Source organism: Stenella coeruleoalba, assembly GCF_951394435.1.
Source record: "Stenella coeruleoalba genome assembly, chromosome: X".
Lineage (NCBI taxonomy): Eukaryota > Metazoa > Chordata > Mammalia > Artiodactyla > Delphinidae > Stenella > Stenella coeruleoalba.
Window position 1 is genome coordinate 50,510,452 of NC_137152.1, and position 24,935 is coordinate 50,535,386.

A 24,935-nucleotide genomic window follows, 5' to 3' on the forward strand; every position below is an offset into this window, starting at 1 on the left:
TCTCCAGCCTCTCATCACAGGCCGGCTTGCAGGCACCACCTTACTTCTGCGCACTGGCTCTTCCCGCCAAAAGGAGGCTCGGGTCTCCTTTCCGCCGCCAAACCGGGCCCTTCTGTCTACCCCCGAGCCATCCTCGCACCCGCCTTGTGCTCTGAAGCCTCTTCGCAGGTCTGTAGAAGGGGTGAAACTCTCGTCCCGTTCGAGGCCCAGCTCTAGTCAGCAGCCCTTCCGCCATTTTGCCGGCGGCGGTTTGTCTCCACTGTTTCCCAGTCCCAGTCAGGGAGACGAGATGCAGGCAGGCAACGTGGGTGGAGGAGACAAGGGAAGTGGCCAGAGATCTCCTGCAAAAGATAAAATGCAGGTTAGCGTCTGTGATTTGTCTTCTGACGCTTTTTAAAAAGCCTGGCTAACAGTAAAAGAGCTCCATGACAGGGAGCTACGCTGTCTCTAGGGGAAACTAACCAGTCTGAGGAAAGCAATTGGCAGACAGAAGGCGGACGGGCTCCAGAACCAAAATTAAAGAGTTGATGGAGCAACAGAATATCCTGAATGTCACCATCGATGACCTGCAACATAAGTTAAGCTCCAAAGTATGTGACCGCTGTTCAGTGAACGAAATGTACAGGAAGACGCTACAGAAAGTATTTGACCATATCCAACAACAAAATATGAAGCTTATTGCTGAGCTCACAGAAGAAAGGAATAAATTAAAAGAAAATAAACAGCTTTCTGCAAGACTAAAACTGAAGGAGCAACAGCTTCATCCTTCTAGTTCTGATAGTGATGACGACTTCATTCCTTGCACTCAAAAGAGGGGGCTAGATTTTTCAGTCAGGGACCCTCCACCCGGATCTCAGATGCATCTGCCTGTCAGACTGGTAAAGCAATCAAATACTGAACAGATGAAATCTGGAGGCAAAAAGGAACAGCAACAGAGTTCCAAGTTTCCAATTCCATTTTATAGTAAGGACCTCTCTGCGGTGCCAGAGACCCCTCTGGAGAGTTCCTCTAACAGCAGCAAGCCTGCCACAGGAAGGAGTGCCAACCAGAAGTCACCTGCAAGTCTTCCTTTAACATCTACACCTGGCGCTCAAAGGGGGCATGGATTTCAAGGTGACTTCAGCCGTCCTGAAGACAGGCTTGGCAGTACACAAAAGAAACCGATCTTCACACAGAAGAACTCCACACAAAAACGTAGAGCTCAGAGTTACTTCTCTTGGAGCCCTTCCAGTGTTTCTGCGGGAGAAAACTCACCTACTCCATTAGCACCTGCAACTACAGAGGAATATATGCTTGGTGATACTAGCTTATTTCCTCATTTTACACAGAGAAAGGTAAAGCCTCCTTCATATGTATTTCCTTTTGACTATACATCTCGTGGGAAAAGATCAGTGATTCGTGTTGCTCATCACAAAACTGGATTTTCGGTGAGAGATAGCTGTAACCAGACACCTTCCAATGAAGAGGTGACTGTGAGGAAGAATACTACTGAATCTGCAGGTGCAGCTGGTGCTGATAAGCCACAAGGTGAGACCCAGAGTTTCATTTTGGGGTCTACAATAAAGAGAAAAGCCAGGGTACAGCCAGGAAGAAGGAAGTAGCTTTCCCTCTTCCTCTCTCTTAAGGAGACTGCTTTTCTTTTCCAAGAGAACAGTCTTGCTGTCAATTCAGACTGTGTAATTGATAACCCCTGACTCTGATACGCTTCTCATAATATAATATACGAAGCAATAAGACCTACACAAAAGTTGGGCAAATGACTAAGACTTTGAAACAGTGAATTATTGCCAGTTAATAAATTTAAGCTACAGAGAAGGAAACTCATTATTCAGAATCCCTGTACTTTGATATGAAAGTGTAGGGTCTACCATCTTTTTGCTGAAATTAAGTTGCTACTGTTTATGAGTCAACAAAAAGCCCAAAAAACTGAAAGCCAAGAGAAGACCTAAAGGGCGTGGACTGTAAGAGTTCAACATTTAAATGCATATAGAGTAACAAAAGTGAAATATTTACTGGACTTGACAAGGTAACTAGAATACATTCATTGAGAAGGACCAAGAAGCAGATATTTTTTGGAATAAAATGAATATGACTTTACAGATACCATGCAGCATGACATTACATTTACAAAAGATAAAGAGGAGATGTGACTGTATGCTAGTCGTTAAAAATTTGCTTTTAAAAATCAAAAAGCAAGAACAGAAGAAGGAAAAACCTAATTAACAAAGATCAAATATTTAGCAAGCAAGGTCAACATTTACAAGACGAGGGGGAACTATGAAGTTCTCAAGAAACAACGCAGTTATGGTTTTACCCATGACATGAAAAAAGCAGCCAGTGGCTTGTCACTGGTTAACACTGTATGTGGCATGTGGGTGTGTGTGCACATGTGTACTGGGGTGGAGGAGAGGAGAACTAGTCAACGATGCATCTCCCTCTCCTCCTTCCTTCTCTCTCTCCCCCTACCACCCTCCTTCTTACTTTCCCTGGGCTGTGGTGGTATTCAACTACTTTTTCCTTTTTCTTTCCAGTTTTTTGTTTTCCATGTTGCCTCTTGGGCCTTAAAAAAAAAAAAAGACAAATTTATTGAGTGAATTCATGTGCCATAAAACTCACCCATTTAAATAGTGCCCAATACAGTAGTTTATGGTACATTTAAAAACTTATAAAACCACCACAGTTTTAGAATATTTTCATCACCCTAAAAAAAAAACCCATACATATTAGCAGTCACTTTATATACTCCCCCATTTTTCACCTTGTGGGGAGACAAAAACAGTGAGCTGTGGCTGTAGTTATTAACTGACCCATTATCTCCTGGAATGAAATACCACCAGGGTTGAAAATGATTTCCCTTTACTGTTTTCTTTCCCCAAACATGGAGGCTTATCACATAGCCTCAATAATCTTTGATGTTTACTCTAAATCATACATTCTTAGAACTTGAAGATTCTAGTTATTTAAACCTGTTTTATTAATATACTTTAGAATTAACCATTCATATCTAGCTTTTGATTTGTTTCAATGTTTCTAGTGAGTTAACTATCAACTTATTTTATGTTTTTATATGCTGCATTATTACAAAAAAAGATTTAATATTTACTAAAAATGAAATAAAAAATAGAAAATAAGTAAAATTTAACTACTGTATTATGATGATCAGAACCCAGGTGCTTTTACGTTCTTCATTCCTGCTTACTTTTTTTTTTTTGAGCAAAAACAGAAAAGGAAGAAAGGGGAGGGAATTGTGTAAACAAATGTGGTATTGGGAATAAGATAACCTTCTGATTTTACTTCCAGAGGACATGCAGTTTATGAAAATCCTTTGGTTATAGTTTATCATATAAGGTAAAGAGGAAATGGTAATACTAGTTAATAATACAATTATACACCAAGGAAAAAAGAACAGAGCCTGGAAAAGAACCTGACACCATGCAAAACTGTATAATGGTACTGCAAAAGATAACAACGACATTCCTTACCCTCAAAGAACCCTTCCTGTCTTTTTGTTTGCTTCTGATTTTCCAAATCCTGGGTCAAATAAAAGCTAAAGTGTTAACTATGACACTGGTTATTGTTATTTTTTTCTGTTTACGTTGGTCATTTAATGCATTATATGCTCTGCATGAAAAAAATGTTTAGCACTTCTAAAACTATTGCCTCACTTTAGAAACTAATTTTTAAATCAAAAAAAAAGTTATTTCAAAGAATCAAACTTGTATGACCGAAATGAACCTATTTTAAGTTAAAATATAGGAACATTCTAAGGTCAGAGTCTTCAAAGTTCTGTTTCTAATGTGCATGTGTTCTACATGCAGATGAGGGTCAAATATTTGTTGCATGAACTTGTAAACCTGTGAGGGTGGAGTACAGTCCACGACTAATATGCTGGTAACTCACCTTCAGAAATCATTTTTACTATATACAAATAGCACATCAAGAGGCTTCTGATTTCATACTGATCCAATCGGTTATACTGAGATACACTACTCCTTGCAGAACTGTGCCGAGTCTGTAATACAAAGACAGGACTTTTGTGAAACAGTATTGGTACTGTAGCTTCCCATAGCCTTTAACTCAATAACAGATATATTTAAGGATATATATTAAGGTGTGTATTTGAAAGAGTGCACATGGCTATAATCGTATAAGAATTTTTTTAAAAAATTCTAGTTTATGTAACAAATCATGAAGCAGTTGTGCTGTTCTTTAGACATGATTTGAAAAACCAGTGTTGTTCTTCAACAGTTATCTGAACAGTATTTTTAAAACCTAATCGTTTGAAACGGAAACAAAACGTATTTGTAAAAATAACTTCATCAATCCTCCTGTTATGTTCCTTACTGAAAACTTCACCTTGAACATAAAATCTTCTTAGAAACTAACTAATGTGATACTGATGATGATACGAACATCCTTACCTTTTGTTGGTATCGAGTGTCAAATGCATGTTTTATCAAAAGATTCTTTATGACAGAGATAGCTGTATATCTGATATCATAATTGTCTTGAAGAGCAATGGAGGTTTCCCTCAGAAGTAGACCAACCAAGAAGTGATGCTTGCAATACTCATCTGATAAACTGTATTCAAGATTTGAATCTGCAGTATAATGAAATTTAAAACCCATTTATAAAAATATTCAAAAATTAACATTAAAGCACTATATTTATTACTTAGTCATATGTGATCATGCTAGCAAGAACTATATTGTTATTATTAACAAATATGAACAATTCTTTTATCATATAGAATAAGCATGCAAAATTTTACAAGATACGAGCACTCATCATTGGGGCTAGATGATAGCCTTAATGATAATTTCAGTTGGTAAGATAGTTCCTAGAATTCTTTCTTTTTCGAGATGCTTTTCAAATCTTAGAAATCTTAGGGTAAAATCTAGAATGAAAGAATACTGTATTTGGCAATGTTTTAACACATTTCTTCATATCTGAAGAGATTTAGTTACAACTACAAATTGGAGTAACTCTCTACAGCAATACTTGATTCACTTATCTGTTTATATTTGTAAAGTAGGAAAAGGAAGAGAAACTAGACAACTGAATCACTGTAACAGTATTAACTATTGACTGTTTTAGTAAATGTTATATATTGGCCCCAATACAATGAGGTACAAGAACAATAAGAAAAACAGCCTCATCTCACTCAAATTCATCACATGAATACAAACCTTTTATTTCATAAAATTACCACTTCAAACTATTTCTTTCACTTCCTTTTAGATCCTCAGTCCATTTTAAATCCCAGCTGCTAATATCCTGGTTGGGACTTGCCTTATAAACTGATTGGGTCACAATCAGAAGACACTGTGACCAAGTTTAGTAATTTCTATGGTAAATTTCTACTATCTTTATCTCCTCTACCGTACCCTTTAATTTTAGTTAGGCCATAAAGCTGAAGGATATGTTTTCCATTTCTTTTCTGGCCTCTTCAGCACTTAATATAATGATATATATTCAGTTAGGACTTAATAAATGCTAAATCAGATTTAATCCTCATCCCTTCTTTTCCCTGAATTCCTCAAGCCATCAATAAATACTGGGGGAAGTATCAGAGCTATACATGCTCAGAAGCTAATAAGGGAGCAGCTGAATAGGGGTGCTTGGGTTTTTAAATATTTTTTCTCCATTTTCACTGGCTGGCATTCAAGCACTGAAACTGGTGCTCAGCAGCTACCTTCCTAGAGACCAAGGTAGCTGATATTCTTTCTGCCATTGGTCATGCTCTTTTGTGAATCCCAACCACTTTCTATGCACAAGAACCAGTACGGACTAACCCAGGTGGCCTTATCTGGGTCGACTTTACAATGGTAGTAAGGTTTTTTGCTTCAGGGGTTTGAATAAATCGAATCAGGTAGTTTCAGCCAACCTCCAAAACTATGGCCAAGCAGTCATTAAGCAGGGTCAGAGAGAAGGGAGGCAAGCCTGGCAGAGATGAGACACACTTAAAGAACAGCTACCCTCTAGCCCCCATTCTAGCTTGAGCCAAAACTTGTTTTCTGAGGACGGTGTTTTAAAGTTGATTCTTCTAGCAATCAACACTCAAGCTGATTTTAAGAGTTAACAAATACACCACCTCCTAGGTTTTCTGGGTACATTAACTAAAGCCTCATCTTGGCTAGGGAGGATTTAAAAAGCAAAGAAAGCCCCCATCCATCTTAGCCATTCATGAAATCAATTGTTTTTAGAGACAGCAAACTACTTTAGAGTGAACCGAGTTAAACCTACCTACTGAAGTCAAACGGTCCACCGCAAATGAAAAAAAATCTAATTAATATATGAAAAGAAAAGGGACAAATAAAAAACATAGTAACATAAGAATAGTGCTACACAACAAAGCATTCAATAAAACTAGCAATGGAGATAACTGAAGGCATTTCCTCAATTTAATACATACATATCACTATTTTACTCTGTCTTTATACTTCTCTTTTGATGTTCCAGTCAGCAGAAATGTATTTATATGGTTTTTTTTCTTAATTCAGTCTCACATAAGAGTCCAAACAGTACTACAGAGAGCAATTTAACTGGTATCTGACATCTGTGTTTAAGCAGCAATCTATGTAACACACCTAATTTCTTCATTCTATGAATACTACCACTGACACTATGAAGGAAATGCCGAGTACCATTAACGAACCTATCTTCAGATAGTAACAATTCTGACATTACCTTTAGATTGACTGGTTTAACTAGAAAACGTTATACTATACTAGCGCTAGCCAAAAACAGGAAAACACAATCCCTAATGATGGAAAACACAAATACATACCTTGAACTCGCTGAAGTTTAGGTTTTGCAAATGCCATTGGCAAATTCAGAGGAATGTAATGTTCGTGACTGCAAACTGTTTGCAGAAATTCAAACTTGTATTCAGCCAGGACCTAAACACAAAGAAATTATACAAGAACTCCTACTTAGTAGTCATTTACTATTTTAGTAATTAAATACAGTGCATTAATTTTCAAAACAGAAGTGTTTAGTATTTTAGGCATACCTTAAAATGTGACCTGTGCAGTAAAGAGTTAACATAGCAGGTCTAAGACTGCTCACCTTAAAAAGACCTGCTTGCATGGTTGGTCATTGGCTGGCATTTGGGAAATTGGATTTTTTTAAATTCTATACGTTTCAGGTATACAACATTATAATTTGACATCTGTATACACTACAAAGTGATCATCACCACAAGTCTAGTTGCCATCCATCAGCATACAGTTTACACCCCCTTCACCATTCTGCCCACCCCCAACCTCTTCCCGTCTGGTAATCATTAATCTGTTCTCTGTATCTATGAGTTTGTTTTGGGTTTTTTTTGTTCATTTCTCTTTTTAGATTCCACATGTGAGCGAAATCATATGGTATTTGTCTTTCCATCTGACTTATTTCACTTAGCATAATACTTTTAAGGTCCATCCACATTGTAAAATGGCAGGATTTCATTCTTTTTTGTTTGAGTAGTATTCCATTTTATATATATACACATACAAAGACACACACACACTTACACACATATATACCACATCTTCTTTATCCATTCATCCATCAATGGGCATTTAGGTTATTTCCATATCTTGGCGACTGTAAGTGATGCCACAGTGAACATAGGGGTGCATATCATTTTGAATTAGTGTTTTAATGTTCTTTGGATAGATACCCAGAAGTGGAAAAGTTGGGTCATATTATGGTAGTTCTATTCCTAATTTTTTGAGGAATCTCCATTCTGTTTTCCACAGTGGCTACACCAATTCACAGTCCCACAAACAGTGTACGAGGGTTCCCATTTCTCCACATCCTCTCTAACATTTGTTATTTCTTGTTTTTTCAATAATAGCCATTCTAACAGATTACGAGGTGATGTCTCATTGTGGTTTTGATCTGTGTTTCCCAATTAGTGATGCTGAACATCTTTCCATGTGCTGTTGGCCATCTGTATGTCTTCTTTAGAAAAATGTCTATTCAGATCCTCTGCCCATTCTTAAATCAGATTGTTTTTGTTGTTGTTGAATTGTATTAGTTCATTATATATTTTGGATATTAACCCCTTGATGGAGATATGATTTGCAAATATCTTCTCCCATTTAGTAGGCTGCCTTTTCATTTTGATGATGGTTTCCATCACTGTGTAAAAGCTTTTTAGTTTGATGCAGTCCCATTTGCTTATTTTTGCTTTTGTTTCCTTTGCCTTTGGAGTCAGATCCACAAAAATATCACTAAGATGGATGTCAATAAGGTTACTGCCTACGTCTTCTTCTAGGAATTTTATGATTTCAGGTCTTACATTCAAGTCTTTACTCCATTTTGAGTTAATTTTTGTGTTATGATGTAAGAGAGCGGTCTAGTTTCATTCTTTTACATGTGGCTGTCTAGTTTTCCCAACACCTTTCATTGAAGAGACTGTCTTTTCTCCATTGTATGTGCTTTGCTCCTTTGTTGTAACTTAATTGTTCATATATGTATGGGTTTATTTCTGGGCTCTCAGTTTTGTTCTGCTCATCTGTGTATCTGTTTTTATGCCAGTCCCATACTGTTTTGATTATGATAGCTTTGTAGTATAGTTTGGAATCAGGGAGCATGATACCTCCAGTTCTGTTCTTTCTCAGACTGTTTTGGCTATTCAGGATCTTTTGTGGTTTTATACAAAATTTTAGAATTATTTGTTCTAGTTCTGTGAAATATACCACTGGAATTTTGATAGGGAATACACTGAATCTGTAGATTGCTTTGGGTTGTATGAACATTTTAACAATATTAATTCTTCCAATCCATGATTATGGAATATTTCCATTTATTTGTGGCTTCTTCATTTTCTTTCATCAGTGTCTTATAGTTTTCTGTGTACAGGTCTTTCACCTCCTTGGTTAAACTTATTCCTAGGTATTTTATTCTTTTTGATGCAATTGTAAGTGGGATTGTTTTCTTAATTTCGCTGATAGTTTGTTATTAGTGTATAGAAATACCACAGATTTCTGTATGCTGATTTTGTATCATACAACATTACTGAATTCATTTATTAGTTCTAACAGAGTTTTGGTGTAGTCTTTAGGGTTTTCTGTATGTATTATCATGTCATCTGCAAATAGCGACAGTTTTACTTCTTTTCCAATCTGGATGCCTTTTATTTCTTTTTGTCGCCTAATTTCTGTGGGCATCCTTGTCTTGTTCCTGATTTTTTTTTTTTTTTTTTGGCTGCGTTGGATCTTTGTTGCTGCGTGCGGGCTTTCTCTAGTTGCAGCAAGCAGGCGCTACTCTTCGTTGTGGTGCACGGGCTTCTCATTGCAGTGGCTTCTCTTGTTGCGGAGCACAGGCTCTAGGCACACGGGCTTCAGTAGTTGTGGCACGTGGGCTCAGTAGTTGTGGCTCACGGGCTCTAGAGTACAGGCTCAGTAGTCGTGGCACATGGGCTTAGTTGCTCCACGGCATGTGGAATCTTCCTGGGCCAGGGATCGAACCCATGTCCCCTGCATTGGCAGGCAGATTCTTAACTACTGTGCCACCAGGGAAGCCCCTTGTTCCTGATCTTAGAGGAAAAGCTTTCAGTTTTTCACTGTTGAGTATGACGTTAGCTATGGGTTTGTCATATATGGACTTTATTATGTTAAGTTATGTTCCCTCTATACTCACTGTTGAGAGTTTTTATCATAAATGGATGTCGAATTTTAGCAAATGCTTCTTCTGCATCTATTGAGATGACCATATGATTTTTATCCTTCATTTTATTAATGTGATGAATCGGGTTGACTGATTTGTGGATGTTGACCCATCCTTGTATCCCTGGATTAAATCCCACTTGATCATGTTGTATGACACTTTTAATGTATTGTTGAATTCAGTTTGCTAATATTTTGTTGAGGATTTCTGAGTCTATGTTCATCAAAGATATTGGCCTGTGATTTTCTGTTTTGTGGTGTGGGAAATTAGATCTTGAAACAAACATTTCCTACATGATAAGACTGTGCCTTCTGTGCCAACCTGTTCAGCAGTGTGCAAACCATGTGATTTATGGTGAACATCTGCCTTCCTATCCTTTCCAAGACTCTGGAAATTTTGACCAGCCTCAAATACATAACTAGCCCCCAACAAAACCCCTAAGCCCTGAGTCTCAAATGGGCTTCCCTAAAGAGAAATGTTGCACGCACGTGGCTCAATTTTCACTGCTGGAGAGAGGATGTGCTCTATGTGACCCTTCACAGGAGGGAGGGCACTCAGGAAGCCTACATGTAGATTGCCAAGGACCCCACTTGATGTCTTTTCCCCTTATTGATCCAACTGAGCATCCTTTTTGTGTCACTGTAATGAATCTTAGCCATGAGTACGTCCTGTGAGTCATTCTAGTGAACCATCAAACACGGAGTAGTATTGGGGACCCCCAAAACACTATCCATTATTCCCTGCTTTGAGGTATAACTCTAGTCAAAGCACCTAAATGAAAACAGCAGTTCCAAATCCTCCAGAGGAGAATGTCACCATTGTTCTCACACTCTAATGTCTGACACCCACTGCAGTTATGTCCTTATAACTTACCTTAGGATCTTTGGGGCTGAATCCAGATATATAGTCATTTATCAAATTGAAAACAAATCCTCTATCCATTAGTGTCAGACAGCGCTATAGAAACCAAATCAAAATGAACAGTTAGTTACATAATTCTAAAGGTCTGTCAAGTTTTTAAAATTCAAAAAGTTTTAAATTTTTTCCACATTAAGGGGATGACATTCTCACTTTTACAGATAATAGAAAAACTTTCAGAGATTTAGGTGACCTTAAAGAGATAAAATGGGACTTCCCTGGTGGCACAATGGTTAAGAATCTGCCTGCCAATGCAGGGGACACGGGTTCGATCCCTGGTCTGGGAAGATCCCACATGCTGCGGAGCAACTAAGCCCGTGTGCCACAACTACTGAGCCTGCACTATAGAGCCTGCAAGTCACAATTACTGAGCCAGCGTGCCACAACTACTGAAGCCTGCACGCCTAGAGCCCGTGCTCCACAACAAGAAGCCACCACAATGAGAAGCATGCACACCACAACTAGAGAGAGCCTGAGCACAGCAATGAAGACCCAATGCAGCCAAAAATAAATAAATTTATTTTTTTAAAAAAGAGAGAGATAAAGGGCAAATGACTTATCATTGGAATTGGGACTCAACTGTATAATTTTCAAACTAAGATATATATACATATATATATATACACACACAAATACATGTATACATATATATACACATATATGTATATAAACATATACACATATATATTGATATGTAATCTATTAGCTATACTGCCTCATTTTGGTTAACTCTCAAAGCTCAAAGTGAACTGGAGGGTGGTTAGTGGGGCTTACCTATGTGAACATTTCAGGCCAAAAGTGAAGTTTTTCTTTGGGTCCTGTGAAGTCTTGGCCTACAAAACATTCTTCCTCTGTGACAACCCTACTAGTTGTTCATATGTTCCTGCTATCGCTCTCCTGGTTAAGGCTTTCATTACCTTGCAACTGCACAACTGCAGTTATCCTCCAAACCTGTCTTCCTGCCACTAATCTTTCCATCCAACTGCTTCCAGATTAATCTCTAAGTCCTAGCCCTAATCATGTCACCTTTCTTCCCAAAAGCTTTCAACAGTTTCCTATTGCCTCTAATATAATTTCAAACTCCTTAGCTTGGCATTCAAGGGCACTCACAATCTTGTCCCAACCTACTTTTCCAGTTTTATTTCCCAATACAGCTCATCTACTTATTACCCACTGAAGATGCACTGTGCATTCCCACCTCTGGGTCTCTGCTCATGCCAGGTCTAGCTAGCAATTCTATCACTGCTTCTACATAATCCTGCCCATTCTTCAATGATGAAGCCCATTTTCATTAACCACCTTGGTCTACAGGGCCCTTTAAACACTTTATACTAGCTTGTATTTTCCTTATTATTTTCCTGTTTTTACCTACAGAGGACAATAGGAATGATCTCTTTTTCTTATGTTCTCCATGGTACCTACAGTAACCCTGTGAAATAGAAGGAACTCAGTATTTGATTAATCAGCCATTTGCATCTCACTTCTCATCTCTCCTTTCAACTTCCACTGGCTCATCACCTCTCACCTGGATTAATGAGGTAGGCTTATATTTATCTGTTCATCCAAAAACATTTTGAGGATCTACTGTGTTTGAAACAAAGCATTACATTCTAGAGAAATACAAAGGTGAATAAGATATGGTCTTTAGTCTTGTCTAATGGTAAAGACAAATAAACAAATAATTAAAATACAGCACAATAAAAAGTTATACAAGTATGTAAAGGACGGACGGGTAAACAACAGAAGGGGTGATCAGCCCTGTGTGGGAAGGTTAGGAAAGAGTTGAGCCTAAAAGATGAATGGACTCTGCCAGGCAGACAAGGGGGAAAGACTGGTCTTCTAACTGGTTGCCTTGACTCTGGCTTTTTCCTCACCTCTTCCAAAATCTTTGGTATATAGATAGCTCCATGGCACATAGCTCCGAATCTAAATCCCTTAGCCTGACATTCAAGGCCTTTCATCATCTGGCATCAGATGGTCTTTCCAGCTCTACCTCCACACATCCTAAACTCTGCACAATGACTTTCTTGCTCCTCCCCGAACAATTCTTGAATGCATATATCTCATCTTTGCTCATGAATCCTCTACCTGAAACACGCTCAACCCTGTCTTGGGGAACTATTCTTCTAGTCTCTGTTCATACTACCTGGTCCTAATCCCTCCCTTTCTTGTTTTCTGATTGTATTTTGTTTGTATTTTCAGTATAGCAGTCATCACACTTGATCTTGTACATGTATTTGAATATAATTACAGAGATAGCCTCTCACATCTTTGGATTCTCACATAGAAGACAGACAAATGTTTGTTGACTTGAATGAGGTAAATACTGCTACTAAATCGACTATGTTCTATTCCGTTTACATAGCAAACTTTAAGTTTAAACTCCATGGAAGAAACGGAGATTTTATATTTCAAATAGTCTCATCTTTACTTTAAAAAGATATGTGGATGTTTGGTTTTTAATACACAAAAGGGCTCATGTAATAGTGTTAAAACTTTGTTTTAATTCTGGTAAACAGAGGTCTTACATCAGAAAATCATGCTCTGGAGATCTGAAACCTAGTTGTGAATTTTTAATAAGAAAACAAGGGTATGTGAGATACTAAAACTGCTTGGGTCGATTATTGACTATGAGGTTCTTAAGATAAGGTTGAGACATGCTGAAAGGCTGTGAGAAGATGGGGAGTGGAGAGAAGTAAAAACTAAGTGCCTTACAAATCCATGCCCCTTCTCTGCAGCAAATCAAATATTATTATTACCCACTTTCTAGAACAATCGCATTCCAGCATTGCCCCTTACATATGGAGAATAAAAATACAACAACGAGAAATGTGCTATCTTTCATAAATATAGGAGTTTCTGATATCTCTCAAGATAGTCTCATTGACCAAACTCAACCATTTTCATTTACATGTATTAGCAACAAGTAGATGGTGATTATATTAGCAATGTGTAGACTGTGCCTTTAGTTCAAGAGTTACAAACTCAGAGGCCAACAGGGTCAGAGAACCTATTTAAATGTATAAAGAGTGTCGGGGTATATTAAGGAGTGGTGGGGTTTGTGGCAACATAGAAAGTACATGCCCCACCTAAAGGCATTCAAATTAATATTTCTGAGAAACACCATGTAAAACCAGCAAGACGTGCCTTCTGGTTAAGCCACCTATGTGGGACCTCTGGTTTAAATAATTAACCATTGGGGGTGGGGGATCAAACATGGCTGTTTAACTGAATTGATGGATTAACTCAGTCAAAAGTTTCTCCAGCAGCCTAGCTGAGTCTCTAGAAAGTAGGTAATTTTTTTTCTTTGGCTTTAAAGACCATATTGATGAAGAATAATTCCTTACCATGTTCTGGCTGCCTTTAACTCACCTTCAGGAAGCTAGCCAAACTATAATTGACGTTTCTGGACTCATCAGGAATCTCTGCATAGTGAATAGTCACGTGAGGAATTACTGCAAGAAACAATGAATGTAAGACATGATGATACGCCTCAGAAAATTTCTGGCCTATGGGAAGCTTAAATTAAATAGGCATAGAAAAAAGAGTTGCAAAAGATCTAAATCAATTGCTGTTTTTATTTTCAGACACATTCTGTACAAAAATGTGTTTTTAACTGGAGTTTAATTTTTCTCCCAACTTAAAAATTACATGGCTAGTTCAGTGTATACTTTAGATCATTATAGGAACTATCTGGACATCTAATACCATAACTGACTGAAATCATGAACAAGAGTAGGTCATTCTGACCCGACTTTGGAATCGTGCTCCTGAGATACAGACACATCCATTTTTCATTCCATGTTTTTCCTGACACACAAAGTATACATGTATCCATGCATCTCAATTTTAGTAAACCTGCTCTGTGAAGATTCTGATAAACATGATAAGTATGAGGTGAATATTTTTTACTTCACAAATCTTAGCTTTCAATTCCTATAGCTAAGAAAATTTCTTTGTACTTTCGAAAGAGTTTAAAAATATGACTAAATGTATACAGCACATGCCAGGAACACATGTATTATTAAATAAAGTGTTTTTAACTTTGTACATGCCTTCGACCTTTCTAAGAGAATGGTTCTTTCTTATTTGGTACTTGTTCTTCTTCCAAATGAATGTTCTGACATAGACATTTTAAAACCACAAGACAAAGGGAAAGCTTCAAAGATAATACATTTAACATGGCAAATACCTCACAGGAAACAATCTATGTGGAAGAGTCTCTGACGATTAGACTTTGAAAACAAATGAACTGTCAGATTTTTGCAATACATCCATTGTTTGTTTGCTTGTTTTCAGCAAAATTGAAAAGCTAAGGGCTAAGAGCCCTTAAAATATAAAAGAGGATTTGCATGTCATGGCTACATGTGAATAAGATTAGCCTTCTTTGTCTATGTTAAATATTATTCTTGAGCCTACTTACCTTAATTTTATTCTCTTCCAACAAGTATGTGGCCATAGACTTTGCAATAATTTCAAAGAAAAACCATGAGTACTAAAATAAACAAATCAATCATTAACAGTTACCCAAATCCTTGAAGCTTAGCAGAGGTTGACAAATCACTATGGATTTTGTCTCTGAACTTTAGTAACATTTTAAAGTGATTGCAATTGTCCAAGTCCCACAGGATACCTTCAAATTGTGTTGGCAAAAAGGTAGTAGTATACCTTAGGGCTGGCTGGTGATGTACAAAGGCTGTTTGGTGGGAATGTTTAACTCAGTGGGGAGGGGTGTTTTATCAATGACACTGCTTTGATTTGCCTGCATGTGGTGATAAGAGCAAACCAACTTTTAGTCTACTTTAGTATTGCTTTTAAATTCTCTATAGACAATGAATTGTATTATGGCCTGCACCCAGTGGGGGACCCAACCCTGCCCTTGGTACAACACTGGGGCCAGCCCAAGTAGCAGAGGTGTTTGTGTAAATGTAATTTGAAGGGTACAGAGAAGCCTCAAGCAGATACATCCCAAAATACCCAAAATTGAAATTCTACCATTATTAACAGGAATAGTAAAAACATGACAATAATAAGAGCCACCATTTGAGTGCCTACTATGTGCCAGAAACAACATGTTAAATGCTTTGCTTATATTTTAGAAATGAGGAAGTGGAGGCTCAGGACTGCTAAATAACAGGCTCCAGGTCACAGAACTATTATGCAGTGAATAGAGGATTCTAGCCCAGGTCTATCTCCTCCAAAATTCTTTCTATTACACATTCGACTGTGGGCAGGATGGGGTGGGAAGCGTGAAGGGAATGAAGGAGGTTCTGTGGAGAACTTGGGGGAAAAGGATGTGTAGGTAAAGTGGTGAGGAAAAGGAAAGTCACATGAGGAAACGATGAAAGACTAGAAGTGAAATGGGAGGGTATCAAACAAGCATATCTCTGGCTGCTTTTCTTGCCTGCCGTGTCCTGTGCCCTTACCTTTAGCAGTTTGTTTATTGCTAAAAAGTCTGCAGACTGTTTCAATACTGCTATCATTGTAGTAGCCAGAGTTTCATGTATCAGCTGGGCCTGAGGAGTACTGGGTTTTTCAGGTCGGAAGCTATACTACAATCAAAGAAAACGAGCTGTGAGACAAAATTCTCTCAGAAGACAAACTGCTCAGAAACAAAGCTTTACTCCACAAACCTTTATGAAGGATCTTAAATAATTATCCAAGCCTTCTTCATGGCACTTTGATACAATATGTAAGAGAACCCTGAAACAACATTCACAAAAGTCAGCATGTCAGGCTACAATTAACCACTATAGTTTGATTGTTCGATAAAACCATCATACTTAACCCTAAAAATACCTAATACTGCCTAAATAATTAAAGGTGAGATGATTGCATTAAATGTCATCTTAGTTTGGGTCTAACAGAGATTTCAGCATCTAACATGCTCAGGGTCTTGTAAAATATGTTTCCTGGTTCAAAAGACGGATATTTTACTTTGGCAACCCAGATATTTCATCTCCTTTCTAAACCACATTTGAAGTATGGTCATAACTACCATATAGTAAAAAAAAAAAAAAAAAAAAAACCTTCAGTAAGGTAAATATTGAAATCCCCTCTAGTGAGAATAAAAGGAAAAGAATAGAAAAAAATGTTAAGCATGACAACAGATGGGGGAAAAGGGAAGGGAGAGACAGAGCAGGTATAATGATATGAACTAAAATTGGAAGTAAACCTAAGATTCATAGAAAGTTTTAAAATTATGAGACCAGCAGTGGTTCTCCAACTTTAGCGTGCCTCAGAAACACCTGGAGGGTAAAGTGCTCACCCCTCTCCCAGAGTTTCTGATTTTTTAGGTCTGGGGTGAAGTTCAATGATTAGCATTTTTAATAAGCTCCTAGGTGATATTGATGCTGCTGGTCTGGGAACCACATTTTGAGAACAACTGGACTAGAATAATGCTTTTTAAATTTGCAACCAGACTATGCCCAGCAGCAGAGAAGAGCAAACAGTATGGAGGTGTGTGGTGCTTCAGCCCTGAGGCTCCAGAGAGGCTCAACAGAAGTGGCAACAGCAGAAGCAGCAAAGCCAGAAAGAGCCAGCACTGAGCTCACAATTTTTTGGAAAACTCCTGTTTTAATTTCAAAATACAGGTGCATTTTGCATCCTACTCTACAATATATCCTTGTTTGTTTTCATATAAAAAGAACACTCCATTATTCTTTCGAGTACAATTTGATGGCCTAGGGCAACTCTGTCCAATGTGAGAGCCGCTCGTCACAAGTGGCGATTAAATGAATTAAAATTAACTACGATTAACACTTCAGTTCCTGGGCTTCCCTGGTGGCGCAGTGGTTGAGAGTCCGCCTGCCGATGCAGGGGACACGGGTTCGTGCCCCGGTCTGGGAGGATCCCACATGCCGCGGAGCGGCTGGGCCCGTGAGCCATGGCCGCTGGGCCTGCGCGTCCGGAGCCTGTGCTCCGCAACAGGAGAGGCCACAGCGGTGAGAGGCCCGCGTACCACAAGGAAAAACAAAACAAAACAAAACAAAAACTTCAGTTCCTCAGTTACACTAGCCACATTTCAAGTGCTCAACAGCTAAATGTGGCTAATGGCCACCATATTGGAAAGCACAGGTATAGAACATTTCCACGACTGGAGAAAGTTGTATTGGACAAGACTGGTCAAGGGCAATGGTTCTCAAACTCCCTTGCATTAGGGAATCATCAGGGAAACTTAAAAAAAAAATACTGATTGAGAGTTCCACCTTCAGAGATTCTGGTTTAATTGGTATGAAGTATGGTCCGGGAACAGACATTTTTAAAAGTTTCTAACATGCAGCAGCTTTAGAACCTCTGGTTGAGGAAGTTTATCCTATGGTTTCTGGTATCACCTGTCCCTGGGGATATAAGTCCCCTGGTATGAGAAGTATGAAACTAGAGAAAACTGATATTAGATTTCTGACTTTGGGGTTCTCATTTGGAAGATAAATTTATATTTCAAATGAAGAAATGCAAAAGGAAACAAAAGTTGCTTCTTGGTATTATGACACTGAAACTCACATGGTGCAGTTGATAGGCACGTCATCTTCATGGGTCATATTTGTGAGGACTCGGAAGAGTTGCATAAGAATTACAGGTAGAAACTGTATCATGACTTGGATCTCCATGGCATGCAAACACTAAAATAAGTCATTATTAGTTATGAAAATAAACCAAAATATGATATAACTTGCAAAGGTGAAACAACAAAAAATTAAGTAATGAAAACTACATTCACTAGAATATAAGCTCACTTTAAACATGAGCTTCAGGGGATAGGGGACTTTGTCAGTTACTTTAGCCACATCTCTATTTTGGCACTCAGATTCTGTTAGTTCATTTAATATTAAATGCTCTATTGAAGATAAGTATAACTGGGATCAACAGGTTTTGGAATAAAGACAACAGACTCTTGGTAAACCAACACTTAATCGGGGCGAGGAGCAGGCACGTTTGGAGGTAATGGAGACGGGCCTACCAGCCCTCAAGTTCGTGTGTTTTACAGGGGCAAGTGGGCCATTACTTTGTGGCGAGAAGCTACATGGGATTCAATAAAGTGTGTTTCTATATATAATTGGCTTTACACTAGCACCATCCACAAGCTGAGACAGTTCTGCATTCTAACATCTCACAATACATTTTTTCAAAGTGCTAACACTCATCTCTACTGATCAGTATCTTGACATCAAAAAGAAGAAATATGTCCGTGTATATACAGAAATGATACAAGCAGCTAAATATGTAAAATGTCTTTCTTCTTACTTCCCTTCTCTCCGCATTCATTTATTCACTCATTCATTCACTCACTCATTTAGTCAACTGGCCAACCAAAAAAACCTCACTGAGCACCTTCTACACCAATTCAATATTTAGCGCCCTGGGAAATACAGACACGGGTAAAACAAGTCTCTGTACTAAGGAACTCAGCATTTATCTTTCATAGGCTCCCTTACTCTTGCTCTATGTTGCCATCCTTACTCTCAGCATCCCTTTTCAGGCTTTTCTCATCTATATTTGAATCATCTCAACAGTGACCTCTGAGATTTCCGGGCAGCCTCTCTTCAATCGGATGCATAAGGCAAGAAACTGAGCTCAGGGAACCCATGGTCTATCCTTCAGGTTTTTCCTTCCTTTTGCCCTCTCTCTTCTATCCTTACAGCCATCGCCCTTTTTCAGAACTCTAACCTATAACCAAAATAGTCTAATAATTTTCTAGTAGGTCTATGTACACTTTCTCCTCACTCCCAATATGTCTCTCATTTCCAAAACTTAATCCTCCTCAAATAGGGGTTACATCAGGCCACCTTGTGCCACCAACAAGAATCTTTTGATGCTTCCCCATGACCTAGGGCAGTGGTTCTCAACCAGAGACCATGTGCCACAACCCAACCCCAATGTCCGGAGACGTTTTTGAGCTGTCACAATTGGTGGGGGTGCTACTGACATCTAGTGGATAGGCCAGAGATGCTTCTAAACACCCTCCAGTGAACAGGACAGCCCTTTACAACAAAGACTTATCCTGCCCCAAATGTCAATAGTGCCAAGTTTGAGAAACTCTGACCCAGGTATTAAGTCTAAGTTACTTAAGACCCAGCTTACACTCTTAACCTTAACACTCATCATTCTTCACGAGGCCACACTGGTGTCTTGACTGCTCCTTGAATATATCAATGCACTGCTACCTTTGTTCACACTTTGTAGCCAAATCCTCGCCACCCTTCCCAGTCAAGTTCAAACCCCCAGTTCAGTGAAGCCATTCATTCACTCATTCAACAAAGGCATACTGAATGAACTTTCAATTGCCAAGCACATCAAAAAAACATGGTTCCTACCATCAAGAAGTTCACAGACTGTGTGGGGAAAACACATGGAACTAAATCACTGCGATACAAACACTAAACAGTACAACAGCGGTATATACAAGGCGTACAGAGGAAGAAGCAGCCGAGTCTGCCAGTGAGGAGGGAATGTCATATGAGGCTTCAGAAAGGAGGAAGGTTCAAGGATCGTAAGTAGGATCACATCAAGTAGAAAAGAGAGACGGACCTTCCATGCAGAAGTGATCTCCCTGCACCAGTACTGTTCCTCTGGAATTTATTCTCCACACAGCAGCCAGAGGGTTCTTTTGGAAAGGCAAATTCCACAATGTCATTTCCCTCTGCTACAAACAAAATCAACCACCATGAACAAAAAGTTGTGAAGGGCTCCCCGTCCTACATGTACCCTGCCTATCACTCCCCACTCATCTGAGGCCATCCTCCTGCTTTGCTGCTCAATGTGCTCTAGCTACGTTGTCTTTGTTTTTCTTCTTTCCACACATCCCACTGCAAAGTGTTTACACCTGCTGCAATATTCTGTCATCCTTTTACACAGCTTTATCACCTATGGCTGTCTTCCTCCCATCAGCTTCTTTTCAGCTTGAAATGGTGTCATCTCCTAGACAGGCCTTCCCTGACAAGTCCATCTTGACTGCACTCCTGGTCATGCTAGAGCCCATTAACCTGTTCTATTTTCTTCACAGCACTCATCCCTATGTAATGTGACTTGCTTATATATAATCTCTCTACCCCAACTAGAGTAGGTATGTTGCCTAACTCGTTCCCATTATAGTCCCAGCATCCAGTACAATATGTGACCCATAGTAGGTTCTCAATAAATATTTGAGGGATGACTGAATAAATGAATAAAATAAGGAACCAAAGGGATAAAGATGGGAACCCTCTAGTCTCAGTGGTTCCTCGGTTTTGTGAACTCTTAGCATTTATACCCTGTATCACGCATTTGACATTTAACTACATATTGCTTTGGACTATCATTTGTACTACTGACTTATATTGTCATTTGACTTAAGTGGATCCTGTCTCTCTGACTGGTTGTAAGATTCCTATAGACAATGAGCCTAAGTTATTCTTCTCTGCAAGCCCCACAGCATCTAGGAAAATACTGAACACATAATAAGGGCTCAACATGTAGATGGTAAAATGAAGTGATGAAACACTGTCATTTACAAGGACAACAGGTAGCAAGGTTTGATAGAAAGAAAACAGGACTAGGAGTCAAGAGACACATCAAGAGACAGGCTTGGCTCAGCTCTGCTAGTAACCAGAATGACCACAGGCAAATCACTCTCCTCGGGCCTCAGTTTCCTCATCTGTAAAACCACATCGCTAAAGATCCCTTTCAGCGCTAACATTCCATACAGGAGTTTGGCTCTTTCTATAATCACATGACATTTCATTCACTGCCACTAGAGGGCAAGCATAGGTCACATAAATATCAGAAATTCCACACCCTTAAAAACGCAAATATGAGTACTTTCTTTTTCCTCCATTCTAAGAATACCAGTATAGGAAAATAGTGTTCTGTTCAATTCTGTTAAAACTTTTACAAAGCTTCCCCACTGGAAGAAAAAGACAATGATCTCAACAGACAATGCATTCATACGTAGAGTGGGAGTTCTAGACATTACCCAAGAAAAGGATTTGAAGTTAGATGACTACTATACTTCTTAATGATAATTAAGAATCGTAGCCACCATTTATCGGCTACCTCCCTGATTCTACCCTTCCAACAATATATTTTCTGTATGGTAGGCAGAATGATACTTTACAACCAAAGTCACATCATGTGACTCCTCTGTTCAACGCTTTCCATCTCATTCAGGGTACAATTCCAACTCTCATCATGGCTTAGGAGGCCTGACCTGACCAGCAACCCAGCCACCCTTCCAATGTGAGGGCAAATCATTCTGTGTGCCAGACACACTGGAACTCCGGCTGTTCCTTGAGCACACCAAGCAAGCTCCTCAGGGCCTTTGCCCTTGCTATTGCCAGCTCTCCCCCAGAATTCCACATAGTTGGCACCCTCCTTTCCTTTAGGTCTCTGTCAAACATCACTTTACTGGAGAGCTCTTCTCTGACACTTTATCTAAAAGAGGGACTCATCACTCCTACTCCCCTGCACTATGTTTTGGTTTTCTTTATAGCACTTATTACCACCTGACATGACAAACACAGTCGGCCCTCCGTATCCACACGTTCTGCATCTGTGGATACGGAGAGCTGACTGCAAGGGACTTGAGCATCTTTGGACTTTGATATCTATGGAGGGTCCTGGAACCAATCCTCCGAGGATACAGAGGGACCACTGTGTGTGTGTGTGTGTGTGTGTGTGCATTTGTTTATGTGTTTATTGTCCATCTGTCTCCACAACAAAGTAAGCTCCTTGAAAGCAGGGATACTGTTTGTTTTTTTCATTTATCCTCCCAATGTTTAGAATGAAGCCTGGCCCATAGGATGCACTCAAGAAAAAAGTGTGGAATGAATGAATACTATATAGCAGATGCTTTATCTCACTGAGGCCTCGTAACCACCCTACAAGTGGGTTGTTTTTTTTGTTTTGTTTTTTAACATCTTTATTGGAGTATAATTGCTTTACAATGGTGTGTTAGTTTCTGCTGTATAACAAAGGGTATCAGCTATACATACACATCTATCCCCATATCTCTTCCCTCTTGCGTCTCCCTCCCACCCTCCCTATCCCACCCCTCTAGGTGGTCACAAAGCACCGAGCTGATCTACCTTTGCTATGCGGCTGCTTCCCACTAGCTATCTATTTTATATTTGGTAGTGTATATATGTCCATGGCACTCTCTCACTTCATCCCAGCTTACCCTTCCCCCTCCCCGTGTCCTCAAGTCCATTCTCTAGTAGGTCTGCGTCTTTATTCCCGTCTTGCCCCTAGGTTCTTCATGACCATTTTTTCTTTTTTTTTTTTTAGATTGCATATATATGTCTTAGCATATGGTATTTGTTCTTCTCTTTCTGACTTACTTCACTCTGTATGACAGTCTCTAGGTCCATCAAGCTCACTAAAAATAAAACAATTTTGTTTCTTTTTATGGCTGAGTAATATTCCACTGTATATATGTGCCACATCTTCTTTATCCATTCATCTGTCAATGGACACTTAGGTTGCTTCCATGTCCTGGCTATTGTAAATAGAGCTGCAATGAACATTGTGGTCCATGACTCTTTTTGAATTATGGTTTTCTCAGGGCATATGCCCAGTAGTGGGACTGCTGGGTTGTATGGTAGTTCTATTTGTAGTTGTTTGAGGAACCTCCATACTGTTCTCCATAGTGGCTGTATCAATTTACGTTCCCACCAACAGTGCAAGAGGGTTCTCTTTTCTCAACACCCTCTCCAGCATTTATTGTTTGTAGAGTTTTTGATGATGGCCATTCTGACTGGTATTAGGTGATACCTCATTGTAGTTTTGATTTGCATTTCTCTCATAACTACAAGTAGGTTTTTATCTTTATGTGAGAGAAGAAGAAACAAAGGCTTGGAGAAGTTAAGTAAGTTGGTCAAGGTCAATCAAAGAGCTAATAAGTGACATACCTGGGACACAAATTCAGTTTGTGATTCCAGAACCCATACGTGTATTACCTCATGTCATACTACCTCTCTGAAAGAAATGAACCTTTTCATTTCCTGAGAATATCATTCACTATTAACATATGCCTAAAGGGAAATCCTGTAGAGGCTTCATTTAAAATAAAAATGCTTGACTGGCCATGGCTGATCTACTGAAAAGAAAAGTCACTGTTAGCTGGGTCCCATGACGTGCACCCTGTCCCACCCCATTAGGAATAAATGGAGTCTTGGATTCTCAATACATTTGATAAAATATGGCGTTACTTATGACTCCCTCCTATGCAACATGCAGAAACTAGGTTCTCTCTTTTTAGCTGACCCTTCTGATAATCTTTCACCTATGAACACAGGAATCATTTCACATTTCATTCCAAGCAAAAGTGACTCCATTTCTCCTGGCCCTTTTCCCCAAATTTTTTCCACCTTTACCAGGCCATCGGCAAGATGAGAAAAGGCCTGGAAAAATCAATTTACGGAACTGAAATAAACATTTTCATGAGATTTTCAAAAATATGTCAACGAATTCTGGCTAAAACATTTTCTTCCTAATGTAGCAATTCTGCGGTCTGCTTCTAAACAGCCCTTTGATGGAAAAGCACATAATAGAAAGTGTTCTCTTGAGGATACACAGCCAAAAGTATTTTTAAAGGGTTCGTTTGATATTTTTTCCCCCACGTCAAAAAATGTGGCAACCGAACGACATGAAAAACAAACCTTTCACAGAAAGCTACTGTTCATTTACCTTTAAATATTTAATGAGCTCCCCTGGAACTTCATTCGAGCCTGACTGAATCAGCTGGCAATGATGGAAGAACTTGTACACATGTAGATCCTGAAAAACATATGGACACAGCCATATGAAATTTGATTCATTTCTTTTTAATTTTATCTTTTTAATTTTTTTAACATCTTTATTGGGGTATAATTACTTCACAATGGTGTGTTAGTTTCTGCTTTATAACAAAGTGAATCAGTTATACATATACATATGTTCCCATATCTCTCCCCTCTTGCATCTCCCTCCCTCCCACCCTCCCTATTCCATCCCTCCAGGCAGTCACAAAGAACCGAGCTGATATCCCTGTGCTATGCACCTACTTCCCACTAGCTATCTACCTCATGTTTGGTAGTGTATATATGTCCATGCCTCTCTCTCGCTTTGTCACAGTTCACCCTTCCCCCTCCCCATATCCTCAAGTCCGTTCTCCAGTAGGTCTGTGTCTTTATTCCTGTCTTACCCCTAGGTTCTTCATGACATTCCTTTCTCTTAAATTCCATATATATGTGTTAGCATACACTATTTGTCTTTCTCTTTCTGACTTACTTCACTCTGTATGACAGACTCTAGGTCTATCCACCTCATTACAATTAGCTCAATTTCATTTCTTTTTATGGCTGAGTAATATTCCATCTTATATATGTGCCACATCT

General features: G+C 39.0%; 1 protein-coding gene across 4 annotated transcripts; it reads right to left on the reverse strand.

The window, feature by feature from the left end:
• On the reverse strand, nucleotides 1–24,338 carry LOC307180702 (dedicator of cytokinesis protein 11-like; the record flags this gene model as incomplete). Of its 4 annotated transcripts, none has more annotated exons than XM_079911072.1 (11): nucleotides 24,247–24,338; nucleotides 18,088–18,206; nucleotides 16,218–16,287; nucleotides 16,011–16,136; nucleotides 13,957–14,039; nucleotides 10,540–10,623; nucleotides 6,791–6,902; nucleotides 6,247–6,285; nucleotides 4,422–4,600; nucleotides 3,901–4,012; nucleotides 1–338 (listed from the first exon to the last, which is right to left on the reverse strand). In XM_079911072.1, the coding sequence occupies exons 6-11, from the start codon at nucleotides 10,606–10,608 to the stop codon at nucleotides 277–279; spliced, it is 573 nt and encodes a 190-aa protein (XP_079767198.1). In that variant the 5' UTR covers nucleotides 10,609–10,623; nucleotides 13,957–14,039; nucleotides 16,011–16,136; nucleotides 16,218–16,287; nucleotides 18,088–18,206; nucleotides 24,247–24,338. The 4 variants fall into 4 exon arrangements, with proteins under 4 accessions (XP_079767198.1, XP_079767201.1, XP_079767199.1 ...); XM_079911074.1 differs by lacking the exon at nucleotides 1–338 and adding an exon at nucleotides 2,508–2,560; XM_079911075.1 differs by lacking the exon at nucleotides 6,247–6,285.
• Nucleotides 24,339–24,935: the final 597 nt, after the last annotated feature.